The following is a 15,661-nucleotide window of genomic DNA, read 5'->3' on the forward strand; positions in this document are numbered from 1 at the left end:
TGCGAGAAATACAACAACTCAAAGTTACACATGGAATAAACAAACGTACAGTCAACAACACAATAGAAAAGTCTATCTACAGGGAGTGCAAATGAGGTAAGATTAGGGAGTTAAGGCAATAAATAGGCCATAGTGGTGAAATAATTACAATTTAACAATTCAACACTGGAATGATAGATGAGCAGAAGATGAATATGCAAGTAGAGATACTGGGGTGAAAAGGAGCAAGATAAATAAATAAATAAATACAGTATGGGGATGAGGTAGATAGATGGGCTATTTACAGATGGGCTATGTACAGGTGCAATGATCTGTGAGCTGCTCTGACAGCTGATACTTAAAGTTAGTGAGGGAGATATGAGTCTCCAGCTTTAGTGATTTTTGCAATTCATTCCAGTCACTGGCAGCAGAGAACTGGAAGGAAAGGCGGCCAAAGGAGGAATTGGCTTTGGGGGTAACCAGTGAAATATACCTGCTGGAGCTCGTGCTACTATGGTGACCAGTGAGCTGAGATAAGGCAGGGTTTTACCTAGCAAAGACTTATTGATAACCTGGAGCCAGTGGGGTTGGCGACAAATATGAAGAGAGGACCAGCCAACGAGAGCATACAGGTCGCAGTGGTGGGTAGTATATGGGGCTTTGGTGACAAAACGGATGGCACTGTGATAGACTGCATGCAATTTGACATCGCCGAAGTCAAGGATCGGTAGGATAGTCAGTTTTACGAGTTTTAAGTTCGTGGCCCACCCCTCATCCAGCCAGGCATTATTCTGCATTTTGAGTTAAGGTTTTACCCAATTTTGTGTTAACCAATTGCTAGTTACAGTCTTGTCTCATCGCTGCAACTCCCGTACGGACTCGGGAGAGGCGAATGTCGAGAGCCGTGCTTCTTGATACAATGCCCGTTTAACCCGGAAGCCAGCCGCACCAATGTGTCGGAGGAAACACCGTACACCTGGCGACCATGTCAGCTTGCACTGCGCACGGCCAGCCACAGGAGTCGCTAGTGCGCGATGGGACAAGGACATCCCTGCCGGCCAAACCCTCCCCTAACCCTCCCCATGGGTCTCCCGGTCCGGCCGGCTGTGACAGAGCCTGACCTGACTAGACAACACAGGAACCTGTAGCCAGGAGACGTCATTACATATCAGATCAAGGTAGGAAATTCCCGTTCACTTCCTTCCTTCACTCATACTCATACCATAAAATAAAACTCACAGACTTGGAAACATTTAAATAATTTGACAATAAATCAAAGCTCTCAAAACTAAAAAAGAGCAGTCTTACTTGCTTATTTAAGAAGATTACCTAAACTAGACAGTCCATGTCCTTTATTTTCTGCATTAAAGAGAACGCATCCAAAATGGCACCCTATTCCCTACATAGTGCACTACTTTGAACCAGGGCTCGGGTCCAAAGTAGTGCACTATATAGGGGATAGGGTGCCATTTGGGAAGAATCTAAGGACTTGCCTGGAAAGCTGCCGCTCCTGTGCTCTCTCCAGCAGCATGTTGAGAGTCGTCAGACTGCTGGGCACCAGGGCCTCCCTCTGAAAAGCGCTGGTGGAGAAGGAGGGGTCTGACAGCTGAAGGAGCTTCCTGAGGAGAGGGTGGAGGGCCGGACCCTCTCTGGTGCCATCTACTGGGGTCTCAGAGGTTCTAGAAGTCCCAGGCTGGATGGAGGTGTCAGGCAGCAGGGGGGCCAGGCCTGAGGCCAGGATGGGCCTGTTGGTAAATAAAAATAATTAATTTAGCCAGGATCGTCCACTCAGGAACACTAGCCACTGTTTTCCAGGGAGTCCTGGGATCCATAGAATCAATTAAACAGAACATTATAACACATAGTCACTATCTTAATAAGTATGTGGACCCAGCAGAGAGCTTCACAGGCTGCCCTTAAAGGACATGAATAGGTCTAACACAGACTAGAGACCGGGGCGGCAGGTAGCCTAGTGGTTAGAGTGTAGAGGAGGCAGGTAGCCTAGTGGTTAGAGTGTAGAGGCGGCAGGTAGCCTAGTGGTTAGAGTGTAGAGGAGGCAGGTAGCCTAGTGGTTAGAGTGTAGAGGCGGCAGGTAGCCTAGTGGTTAGAGTGTAGAGGCGGCAGGTAGCCTAGTGGTTAGAGTGTAGAGGAGGCAGGTAGCCTAGTGGTTAGAGTGTAGAGGCGGCAGGTAGCCTAGTGGTTAGAGTGTAGAGGAGGCAGGTAGCCTAGTGGTTGCCTAGTAAAATAAAAAGGTAAAATACAAAATAAAAACTTCCCTTAAAAGGACATAAATACATCGAACACAGATTAGAGATTGGGAGGCAAACGTTGAGTGATGGTTCAGCCCTGTGGCTTTTCTCAAGACCGATACAATGAAATGAAATGCTTCAAACACGCAAAAAAGATCAAGCCCTTTAAAACCTGAATTGTGTATCGTATGTATTATAGCATGTTGCACACATTCAGCCTGCCGACCGTAGCGCAACGTGCTGCTTATCTGTTGTGTTTTTAAAAAGTGTCGTATTGAATTTCCTCATTCGGGACATTAACATTTTCAAATCATACATACCCGTGTCTACTGTTACCCTGTGGAGGGCTCCCCTCTGCTCCAGGCGTTAGGGCCAGCAGGGTGTTCACGACCTCAGAGCTCTGGGCCACAGTATGATGCAGGGCCTTCAGGGCTGCCAGGGCAAACTCCTCCTGACTGCCTAGGGAATCCTCCACGCTGGAGGCCAGGCTGCCGTCCGACGACCCGGACAGAGAGCTCCCTCTCAGGGTCCTCTTACCAGACCCTGTCCCTGAGCCGTCCAGGGCGATAGCCTCCAAACTCTGGCAGAACAGACCGATGTGGTAGTCGAGGAGAGGGAGGAGGTGGACAGCACCAGGACAGGACCTGGTATTGTTTTTCAGGGCAGGGGCAGAGTGGGAAGGGTTCGGGTTGGGCGGGTCCTCAGGAGGCAAGGCAGCGTGGTGTCTGGGCAGGGCCATCATGTTGAGGCCGGACAGGGCCAGGTTCTGATAGTGTTTGAAGCGCGGCTGCTGGCTGTGGGGCTTGTTGTGGTGGGGAACAAGCCTGGGTTCTGTCGAGGAGGAACTGGAGCCAACCGAAGACCCTCTGTAAGGGTGGGCACAGTGTTAAATGACTGACTCAGTGACTGCATCAAACAAAAAACACAGTGAAATAAAACCAGCGTAATGAGGATGATGGGGGGGGGGTCTTACGAGCTGAGACAGGTGTTGGTCAGGAGACCAGGTAGTGCGTCAGGGCTGATGCAGAGCAGGTGACCCAGACCCAGACTGCTGGGGTCTAAAGGATGCTGTAACAGCAGACTTAACAGCACTGAGCCTACGCAAAGAACCAGAGAACAGTCAACATGGTGTCCCCACCAACACAGAGAACAGTTAACATGGTGTCCCCACCAACACAGAGAACAGTTAACATGGTGTCCCCACCAACACAGAGAACAGTTAACATGGTGTCCCCACCAACACAGAGAACAGTCAACATGGTGTCCCCACAAACACAGAAAACCAGAGAACAGTCAACATGGTGTCCCCACCAACACAGAGAACCAGAGAACAGTTAACATGGTGTCCCCACCAACACAGAGAACAATCAACATGGTGTCCCCACCAACATAGAGAACCAGTTAACATGGTGTCCCCACCAACACAGAGAACAGTCAACATGGTGTCCCCACCAACACAGAGAACCAGAGAAGAGTCAACATGGTGTCCCCACCAACATAGAGAACCAGTTAACATGGTGTCCCCACCAACACAGAGAACAGTCAACATGGTGTCCCCACCAACACAGAGAACAATCAACATGGTGTCCCCACCAACACAGAGAAAAGTCAACATGGTGTCCCCACCAACATAGAGAACCAGTTAACATGGTGTCCCCACCAACACAGAGAACAGTCAACATGGTGTCCCCACCAACACAGAGAACCAGAGAACAGTCAACATGGTGTCCCCGCCAACACAGAGAACAGTTAACATGGTGTCCCGACCAACACAGAGAACTAGTTAACATAGTGTCCCCACCAACACAGAGAACAGTCAACATGGTGTCCCCACCAACACAGAGAACATGGTGCCCCCACCAACACAGAGAACCAGAGAACAGTCAACATGGTGTCCCCACCAACACAGAGAACCAGTTAACATGGTGTCCCAACCAACACAGAGAACAGTTAACATGGTGTCCCCACCAACACAGAGAACCAGAGAACATGGTGTCCCCACCAACACAGAGAACAGTCAACATGGTGTCCCCACCAACACAGAGAACATGGTGTCCCCACCAACACAGAGAACATGGTGTCCCCACCAACACAGAGAACATGGTGTCCCCACCAACACAGAGAACCAGACAACAGTTAACATAGTTACCTAACCCTAGATACTATACTGAGGGTTAGGTAACTAGTCGAACTATATATAGATACTATACTGAGGGTTAGGTAACTAGTACAACTATATATAGATACTATACTGAGGATTAGGTAACTAGTACAACTATATATAGATACTATACTGAGGGTTAGGTAACTAGTACAACTATATATAGATACTATACTGAGGGTTAGGTAACTAGTACAACTATATATAGATACTATACTGAGGGTTAGGTAACTAGTACAACTATATATAGATACTATACTGAGGGTTAGGTAACTAGTACAACTATATATAGATACTATACTGAGGATTAGGTAACTAGTACAACTATATATAGATACTATACTGAGGGTTAGGTAACTAGTACAACTATATATAGATACTATACTGAGGGTTAGGTAACTAGTACAACTATATATACAGTGCCTTGCGAAAGTATTCGGCCCCCTTGAACTTTGCGACCTTTTGCCACATTTCAGGCTTCAAACATAAAGATATAAAACTGTATTTTTTTGTGAAGAATCAACAACAAGTGTGACACAATCATGAAGTGGAACGATATTTATTGGATATTTTAAACTTTTTTAACAAATCAAAAACTGAAAAATTGGGCGTGCAAAATTATTCAGCCCCTTTACTTTCAGTGCAGCAAACTCTCTCCAGAAGTTCAGTGAGGATCTCTGAATGATCCAATGTTGACCTAAATGACTAATGATGATAAATACAATCCACCTGTGTGTAATCAAGTCTCCGTATAAATGCACCTGCACTGTGATAGTCTCAGAGGTCCGTTAAAAGCGCAGAGAGCATCATGAAGAACAAGGAACACACCAGGCAGGTCCGAGATACTGTTGTGAAGAAGTTTAAAGCCGGATTTGGATACAAAAAGATTTCCCAAGCTTTAAACATCCCAAGGAGCACTGTGCAAGCGATAATATTGAAATGGAAGGAGTATCAGACCACTGCAAATCTACCAAGACCTGGCCGTCCCTCTAAACTTTCAGCTCATACAAGGAGAAGACTGATCAGAGATGCAGCCAAGATGCCCATGATCACTCTGGATGAACAGCAGAGATCTACAGCTGAGGTGGGAGACTCTGTCCATAGGACAACAATCAGTCGTATATTGCACAAATCTGGCCTTTATGGAAGAGTGGCAAGAAGAAAGCCATTTCTTAAAGATATCCATAAAAAGTGTTGTTTAAAGTTTGCCACAAGCCACCTGGGAGACACACCAAACATGTGGAAGAAGGTGCTCTGGTCAGATGAAACCAAAATTGAACTTTTTGGCAACAATGCAAAACGTTATGTTTGGCGTAAAACCAACACAGCTGAACACACCATCCCCACTGTCAAACATGGTGGTGGCAGCATCATGGTTTGGGCCTGCTTTTCTTCAGCAGGGACAGGGAAGATGGTTAAAATTGATGGGAAGATGGATGGAGCCAAATACAGGACCATTCTGGAAGAAAACCTGATGGAGTCTGCAAAAGACCTGAGACTGGGACGGAGATTTGTCTTCCAACAAGACAATGATCCAAAACATAAAGCAAAATCTACAATGGAATGGTTCAATAATAAACATATCCAGGTGTTAGAATGGCCAAGTCAAAGTCCAGACCTGAATCCAATCGAGAATCTGTGGAAAGAACTGAAAACTGCTGTTCACAAATGCTCTCCATCCACCCTCACTGAGCTCGAGCTGTTTTGCAAGGAGGAATGGGAAAAAAATGTCAGTCTCTCGATGTGCAAAACTGATAGAGACATACCCCAAGCGACTTACAGCTGTAATCGCAGCAAAAGGTGGCGCTACAAAGTATTAACTTAAGGGGGCTGAAAATTTTTGCACGCCCAATTTTTCAGTTTTTGATTTGTTAAAAAAGTTTGAAATATCCAATAAATGTCGTTCCACTTCATGATTGTGTCCCACTTGTTGTTGATTCTTCACAAAAAAATACAGTTTTATATCTTTATGTTTGAAGCCTGAAATGTGGCAAAAGGTCGCAAAGTTCAAGGGGGCCGAATACTTTCGCAAGGCACTGTAGATACTGTACTGAGGGTTAGGTAACTAGTACAACTATATATAGATACTATACTGAGGGTTAGGTAACTAGTACAACTATATATAGATACTATACTGAGGGTTAGGTAACTAGTACAACTATATATAGATACTATACTGAGGGTTAGGTAACTAGTACAACTATATATAGATACTATACTGAGGGTTAGGTAACTAGTACAACTATATATAGATACTATACTGAGGATTAGGTAACTAGTACAACTATATATAGAGAAGAGACTGAGGGTTAGGTAACTAGTACAACTATATATAGAGAAGAGACAGAGGGTTAGGTAACTAGTACAACTATATATAGATACTATACTGAGGGTTAGGTAACTAGTACAACTATATATAGATAATATACTGAGGGTTAGGTAACTAGTACAACTATATATAGAGAAGAGACAGAGGGTTAGGTAACTAGTACAACTATATATAGATACTATACTGAGGATTAGGTAACTAGTACAACTATATATAGATACTATACTGAGGATTAGGTAACTAGAAACTCACCTTGATAATGAGAGGGTTGAAATGTGTTAAAAGGGTCTGAGTGAGTCACTTCCTGTCTGCCGCTGGACTGTTTTCCATCTGAACACAAAAACAACATGTCCAGTCAGACAGACGGGTCTAACTAACAGTCACACTGGGCCAGTCAGACGGGTCTAACTAACAGTCACACTGGGCCAGTCAGACGGGTCTAACTAACAGTCACACTGGGCCAGTCAGACGGGTCTAACTAACAGTCACACTGGGCCAGTCAGACGGGTCTAACTAACAGTCACACTGGGCCAGTCAGACGGGCCTAACTAACAGTCACACTGGGCCAGTCAGACGGGTCTAACTAACAGTCACACTGGGCCAGTCAGACGGGTCTAACTAACAGTCACACTGGGCCAGTCAGACGGGTCTAACTAACAGTCACACTGGGCCAGTCAGACGGGTCTAACTAACATTCACACTGGGCCAGTCAGACGGGCCTAACTAACAGTCACACTGGGCCAGTCAGACGGGTCTAACTAACAGTCACACTGGGCCAGTCAGACAGGTCTAACTAACAGTCACACTGGGTCTAATTAACATTCACACTGGGCCAGTCAGACGGGTCTAACTAACAGTCACACTGGGCCAGTCAGACGGGTCTAACTACCAGTCACACTGGGCCAGTCAGACGGTTCTCATTAACATTCACACTGGGCCAGTCAGACGGGTCTAACTAACAGTCACACTGGCCCAGTCAGACGGACCTAACTAACAGTCACACTGGGCCAGTCAGACGGGCCTAACTAACAGTCACACTGGGCCAGTCAGACGGGTCTAACTAACAGTCACACTGGGCCAGTCAGACGGGCCTAACTAACAGTCACACTGGGCCAGTCAGACAGGTCTAACTAACAGTCACACTGGGTCTAATTAACATTCACACTGGGCCAGTCAGACGGGTCTAACTAACAGTCACACTGGGCCAGTCAGACGGGCCTAACTAACAGTCACACTGGTCCAGTCAGACGGGTCTAACTACCAGTCACACTGGGCCAGTCAGACGGGTCTCATTAACATTCACACTGGGCCAGTCAGACGGGTCTAACTAACAGTCACACTGGCCCAGTCAGACGGACCTAACTAACAGTCACACTGGGCCAGTCAGACGGGCCTAACTAACAGTCACACTGGGCCAGTCAGACGGGTCTAACTAACAATCACACTGGGCCAGTCAAACGGGTCTAACTAACATTCACACTGGCCCAGTCAGACGGACCTAACTAACAGTCACACTGGCCCAGGCAGACGGGTCTAACTAACAGTCACACTGGGCCAGTCAGACGGGTCTAACTAACAGTCACACTGGGCCAGTCAGACAGGTCTAACTAACAGTCACACTGGGTCTAATTAACATTCACACTGGGCCAGTCAGACGGGTCTTAACTACCAGTCACACTGGGCCAGTCAGACAGGTCTCATTAACATTCACACTGGGCCAGTCAGACGGGTCTAACTAACAGTCACACTGGCCCAGTCAGACGGACCTAACTAACAGTCACACTGGCCCAGGCAGACGGGTCTAACTAACATTCACACTGGCCCAGGCAGACGGGTCTAACTAACAGTCACACTGGCCCAGTCAGACGGACCTAACTAACAGTCACACTGGCCCAGTCAGACGGACCTAACTAACAGTCACACTGGCCCAGGCAGACGGGTCTAACTAACATTCACACTGGCCCAGTCAGACGGGTCTAACTAACAGTCACACTGGGCCAGTCAGACGGGTCTAATTAACAGTCACACTGGGCCAGTCAGCCGGGTCTAATTAACAGTCACACTGGGCCAGTCAGACGGGTCTAACTAACAGTCACACTGGGCCAGTCAGACGGGTCTAACTAACAGTCACACTGGGCCAGTCAGACGGGTCTAACTAACATTCACACTGGCCCAGGCAGACGGGTCTAACTAACAGTCACACTGGCCCAGTCAGACGGACCTAACTAAGTCACACTGGCCCAGTCAGACGGACCTAACTAACAGTCACACTGGCCCAGGCAGACGGGTCTAACTAACATTCACACTGGCCCAGTCAGACGGGTCTAACTAACAGTCACACTGGGCCAGTCAGACGGGTCTAATTAACAGTCACACTGGGCCAGTCAGCCGGGCCTAACTAACAGTCACACTGGACGCCCCCCCATGGACTACATTTAAATGTAACAGGTGGCACTTGTAGCCTTGAGACATGGCTTGTCGTCATAGCAACGGAGGGGGATACACATTTTCTTAATCACACCAAATAGGAGCTTCAATTATGTTACATCTCTCCGGAACACAATGGTTTAAAATGGAAGGAGCAGGTAGGAATGTGATAATCCATAGGCGATTAGCCAATCATCTGTACCGTCTCTGAGGTGTCCTGGTCCCGGGGTCTTGCCTGGCGTTGACCTAGAGGGCAGCTGGGCACCAAACGTCTCCTTGGTGATGAAGGCTGTTCCTCCAGGAATGGCGACACAGCGAGGGCTGCTGCTGGCACCACCGGCACCCTGCAGCAGGGCAGTGGGACCAGACAGACCGGGGCTGGAGACGTGGAGGGGGAATGGGGAAAAGACTTCAGACTTACTTCAGAAAGTGTTCACAGCTCGTGACTTTTTCCCCACAGTTTGTTGTGTTACAGCCTGAATTTAAAATGGATTAAATTGAGATGTGTGTGTAGGCCAGTGGCACACACACACACACACACACACACACACACACACACACAATGTAAATGTATAAAATGTATAAAAAAATGAAGAGATGAAATGTTTTGAGTGAATAAGTATTCAACCCCAAGCCTATATACGTTCAGGAGTGAAAACATGCTTAACAAATCACATAATAAGTTGCATGGACTCACTGTGTGTGAAATAGTGTTTAACATGATTTTTTCAATGACTACCTAATTTCTGTACCCAACACATACAATTATGTCAAGCAGTGAATTTCAAACACCAATTCAAACCACAAAGACCAGGGAGGTTTTCCAATGCTTCAAAAAGAAGGGCACCTATTGGTAGATGGTAAAAAATAAATAAAATAAAAAACAGACAGACAGACATTGAGTTTCAAACAGGTCAAAATTAGTGCACTATATAGGGAATAGGGTGCAATTTGGGACATACCACCTAAGAGTGTGTTGGATCCGTGAGATGGAGGGAGTGAGAGAGGCCAGGGAAAAGAGGAGAAGAACGGAAGTGAATGTTTACAGCGCCTTCACAAAGTATTCACACCCCTTGACTTTTTCCACATTTTGTTGTGTTGCGGCCTGAATTTAACATTTTATTAAATTAAGATTTTGTGTCACTGGCCTACCCACAATAATGTCAAAGTGGAATTAGAGAGAAGGGCACCTACTGCAGACATTGAATATCCCTTTGAGCATGGTGAAGTTATTAATTACACTTTGTATGGTGTATCAATCCACCAAGTCACTACAAAGATACAGGTGTCCTTCCTAAATCAGTTGCCGGAGAGGAAGGAAACACCTCAGGGATTTCACCATGAGGCCAATGGTGACTTTAAAACAGTTACAGAGTTGAATAGCTGTGATAGGAGAAAACGGAAAATGGATAAATAACATTGTAGTTACTCCACAAAACGAACATAATTGACAGAGTGAAAAGAAGGAAGCCTGTACAGAATAAAACATATTCCAAAACATGAATCCTGTTTGCAATAAGGCACTAAAGTAAAACTGCAAAACATGCAGCAAAGAAATGAACTTTAAGTCCTGAACACAAAGCGTTATGTTTAGGTTAAATCCAACACATCACCGAGTACCACTCTTCATCTTTTCAAGCATTATTTTATAGGTATTTGTATTTATTATGGATCCCCATTAGTTCCTGCCAAGGCAGCAGCTACTCTTCCTGGGGTTTATTATGGATCCCCACTAGTTCCTGCCAAGGCAGCAGCTACTCTTCCTGGGGTTTATTATGGATCCCCATTAGTTCCTGCCAAGGCAGTAGCTACTCTTCCTGGGGTTTATTATGGATCCCCATTTGTTCCTGCCAAGGCAGTAGCTACTCTTCCTGAAGTTTATTATGGATCCCCATTTGTTCCTGCCAAGGCAGTAGCTACTCTTCCTGGGGTTTATTATGGATCCCCATTACTTCCTGCCAAGACAGCAGCTACTCTTCCTGGGGTTTATTATGGATCCCCATTAGTTCCTGCCAAGGCAGCAGCTACTCTTCCTGGGGTTTATTATGGATCCCCATTAGTTCCTGCCAAGGCAGTAGCTACTCTTCCTGGGGTTTATTATGGATCCCCACTAGTTCCTGCCAAGGCAGCAGCTACTCTTCCTGGGGTTTATTATGGATCCCCATTAGTTCCTGCCAAGGCAGTAGCTACTCTTCCTGGGGTTTATTATGGATCCCCATTTGTTCCTGCCAAGGCAGTAGCTACTCTTCCTGAAGTTTATTATGGATCCCCATTTGTTCCTGCCAAGGCAGTAGCTACTCTTCCTGGGGTTTATTATGGATCCCCATTAGTTCCTGCCAAGACAGCAGCTACTCTTCCTGGGGTTTATTATGGATCCCCATTAGTTCCTGCCAAGGCAGCAGCTACTCTTCCTGGGGTTTATTATGGATCCCCATTAGTTCCTGCCAAGGCAGTAGCTACTCTTCCTGGGGTTTATTATGGATCCCCATTAGTTCCTGCCAAGGCAGCAGCTACTCTTCCTAGGGTTTATTATGGATTCCCATTAGTTCCTGCCAAAGCAGCAGCTACTCTTCCTGGGGTTTATTATGGATCCCCATTAGTTCCTGTAAAGGCAGCAGCTACTCTTCCTGGGGTTTATTATGGATCCCCATTAGTCCCTGCCAAAGCAGCAGCTACTCTTCCTGTGGTTTATTATGGATCCCCATTAGCTCCTGCCAAGGCAGTAACTACTCTTCCTGGGGTTTATTATGGATCCCCATTAGCTCCTGCCAAGGCAGCAGCTACTCTTCCTGGGGTTTATTATGGATCCCCATTAGCTCCTGCCAAGGCAGTAACTACTCTTCCTGGGGTTTATTATGGATCCCCATTAGCTCCTGCCAAGGCAGTAACTACTCTTCCTGGGGTTTATTATGGATCCCCATTAGCTCCTGCCAAGGCAGCAGCTACTCTTCCTGGGGTTAATTATGGATCCCCATTAACTCCTGCCAAGGCAGCAGCTACTCTTCCTGGGGTTAATTATGGATCCCCATTAACTCCTGCCAAGGCAGCAGCTACTCTTCCTGGGGTTTATTATGGATCCCCATTAGCTCCTGCCAAGGCAGTAACTACTCTTCCTGGTGTCCAGCAAAATTAAGGCAGTTTATACAACTAAAAAACATTACAATACATTCACAACACATTAAGTGTGCCCCTTAAGGCCACTACTCTTCTACCACATATATACAATACAAAATCCATGTGTGTGTGTAGTGAGTATGTTTGTGCCTCTTCACAGTACCCGCTGTTCCATAAGGTGTATTTAAAAAATGTCATCAGATTCTATTGCTTACATCCGTTACCTGATGTGGAGTAGAGTTCCATGTAGTCATGGCTCTATGTAGTACTGTGGAATAGAGTTCCATGTTGTCATGGCTCTATGTAGTACTGTGGAATAGAGTTCCATGTAGTCATGGTTCTATATAGTACTGTGGAATAGAGTTCCATGTAGTCATGGCTCTATGTAGTACTGTGGAATAGAGTTCCATGTAGTCATGGCTCTATGTAGTACTGTGGAATAGAGTTCCATGTAGTCATGGCTCTATGTAGTACTGTGGAATAGAGTTCCATGTAGTCATGGTTCTATATAGTACTGTGGAATAGAGTTCCATGTAGTCATGGCTCTATGTAGTACTGTGGAATAGAGTTCCATGTAGTCATGGTTCTATATAGTACTGTGGAATAGAGTTCCATGTAGTCATGGCTCTATGCAGTACTGTGGAATAGAGTTCCATGTAGTCATGGTTCTATGTAGTACTGTGCGCCTCCCACAGTCTGTTCTATACTTGGGGAGTCTGAAAAGACCTCTGGTGGCATGTCTTGTGGGGTACGGATGGGTGTCTGAGCTGTGTGTTAGTAGTTTAAACAGACCTCTGGTGGCATGTCTTGTGGCGTACGGATGGGTGTCTGAGCTGTGTGTTAGTAGTTCAAACAGACAGCTTGGTGCATTCAACATGTCAACTCCTCTCATGAATGTAAGTAGTGATGAAGTCAATCTCTCCTCCACTTTCAGTCAGGAGAGATTACGTGCATATTATTAATGGTTGCCTTGTTGATAGTGCTGTTAAGAAGGAAGGGCAGCGCTTTATTATGGACAGACTTCTCCCCATCTAAGCTACTGTTGTATCAATATGTTATGACCATGATAGTTTACAATCCAGGGTTACTCCAAGCAGTTTAGTCACCTCAACTTGCTTAATTTCCATATTATTCATTACAATATTTTGTTGAGGTTCAGGGTTTAGTGAATGATTTGTCCCAAATAAAATGCTTTGTTTTTAAGACTAGCTTATTCCTTGCCACCCATTCTGAAACTAACAGCAGCTCTTTGTTAAGTGTTGCAGTCATTTCAGTCGCTGTAGTAGTTGACGTATATAGTGTTGAGTGATCCTTGAGTGATCATACATAGACACACGGGTCTTTGGCATGTCGTTAGTAAAGACTGTAAAAAGTAAGGGGCCTAGACAGCTGCCCTGAGGAATTCCTGATTCTACTTGGATTTTGTTAGAGAGGCTTCCATTAAAGAACACCCTCTGTGTTCTGTTAGACAGGTAACTCTTTATCGACATTATAGCAGGGGGTGTAAAGGCATAACTCATACGTTTTTCCAGCAGCAGACTATGATAAATAATGTCAAAAGCCACGCTGAAGTCTAACAAGACAGCCCCCACAATCTTCTTATCATCAATTTATCTCAGCCAATCATCAGTCATTTGTGTAAGTGCCATGCATGTGAAAGGTCCTTCCCTATGAGCGTGCTGAAAGTCTGTTGTCAATTTGTTTACTGCAAAATAGCATTATATCTGGTCAAACACCGTTTTTCACAGATGTTTACTAAGGGTTGGTAACAGGCTGATTGGTCGGCTATTTGAGACAGTAAAGGGGGCTTTACTATTCTTAGGTAGTGGAATGACTTTAGCTTCCCTCCAGGCCTGAGGGGACACACTTTCTAGCAGGCTTATAGATGTGGCAAATAGGAGATGTAATATTGTCCACTATTATCCTCAGTAATTTTCCATCCAAGTTGTCAGACCCTTGATAGACAAGTTGTCATTGTTGATAGACAACAGAAATGCACCTCTTTCACACTGCATTTTTAAAATTCAAAACGACAATGTTTGTCTTTCGTAATTAGATCAGATATACTTGGACGTGTAGTGTCGGCATTTGTTGCTGGCATGTCATGCCTAAGTTTGCTCATCTTCCCAATGAAAAAATCATTAAAGTAGTTGGCAATATCAGTGGGTTTTGTGATGAATGAACCATCTGAGTCAACAAATTCATTATCAAGCATTTCACACATGTTATCCAGATACTGACTGCTGGCACTTGGTCTATAGCAGCCTCCCACCACCAGAAGGGGCTTCAGGTGAGGCAGATGAATCTGTAGCCATTTTACCTCAACATTATTTAACATGAGATCCTCTCTAAGCTTTACAGGAAAGTAGTTCTGAATATAGACCACAGCACCGCCCCCATTGGAATTTCTGTATTTTCTGTAGATGTTATAACCATGTATTGCTACCACTGTATCATCAAAGGAAATTATCTAAGTGAGTTTCAGAGATAGTCAGAATATGAATGTCATCTGTTACTAGCAAATTATTGACTTCATGAACCTTGTTTCTTTAAGCTACATATGTTTACGGGGGCTATTTTTAGCACTTTTCTGGGGTGCTTGATTGTTTTCATTGCTTTACTGGGAAGTATAGCAGAAGTAGACATGCTCATGTTATTGCAGGGTGAGCTGCACACAGTGGACTTCCTCCTAGGGCACACATGCCTCAGTGCTAACAGTATCACTCTGGTTCATAGACGCATGATTACTGCATACAATAGCTGTGGGATCAGAGGCATTCAGGGCAGTTAGAGGGACATACATTAGGTTACTTACATTGTGTCTTCCAACACCCCTGGGATAATGTACATTTGCTGAAGCATTATGGTGACTCAGTGTCACAATGGTGGGGATTAACTGAGCAGGGTTTGGGTCATTGATAAGTCATTTTCTCAACGCAGCCTTAAAATGTTGTGAAAGGATCCAGGAACACAAATGATTTGGGTGGATCCCATCCTCCTTAATATATTTGGTATGCTTGTCATCAACAAGGACGAGACTAAAAATGTTTAGATAAACAGAATAGAGCTAAGCACAAGAAAAATCCTACAGGAAACCTTGGGTCAGTCTGCTTTCCAGCAGACACTGGGAGATGAATTCACCTTTCAACAGGACGATAACCTAAAACACAAGGCCAAATCTAAACAGGAGTTGTTTAACCAAGACAACATTGAATGTTCGGGAGGGGCCGAGTTACAGTTTGGACTTACATCGACTAGAAAATCTACGGCAAAGACCTGAAAATGTCAGTCTAGCAACTGTCAACAACCAACTTGACAGAGCTGCGTGCAAGAATAATGAGCAAATATTGTAAAATCCTGCAATCTATCCATTTCCAGCAACCGAAAGCTAAATATTGCCTT

General features: G+C 45.2%; 1 protein-coding gene across 1 annotated transcript in view; it reads right to left on the reverse strand.

The window, feature by feature from the left end:
- Positions 1-15,661, reverse strand: part of LOC139413924 (ATR interacting protein) — a 47,969-nt gene that overhangs the window by 20,899 nt on the left and 11,409 nt on the right. The window contains exons 5-9 of the mRNA XM_071161785.1: positions 9,348-9,523; positions 6,971-7,048; positions 3,202-3,325; positions 2,549-3,094; positions 1,473-1,724 (exon numbers count right to left, since the gene is read on the reverse strand). Of these exons, the coding sequence (XP_071017886.1) occupies positions 1,473-1,724; positions 2,549-3,094; positions 3,202-3,325; positions 6,971-7,048; positions 9,348-9,523 (1,176 nt within the window). The remainder of the gene's footprint in view (positions 1-1,472; positions 1,725-2,548; positions 3,095-3,201; positions 3,326-6,970; positions 7,049-9,347; positions 9,524-15,661) is intronic.

Source organism: Oncorhynchus clarkii, chromosome 7 (assembly GCF_045791955.1).
Source record: "Oncorhynchus clarkii lewisi isolate Uvic-CL-2024 chromosome 7, UVic_Ocla_1.0, whole genome shotgun sequence".
Lineage (NCBI taxonomy): Eukaryota > Metazoa > Chordata > Actinopteri > Salmoniformes > Salmonidae > Oncorhynchus > Oncorhynchus clarkii.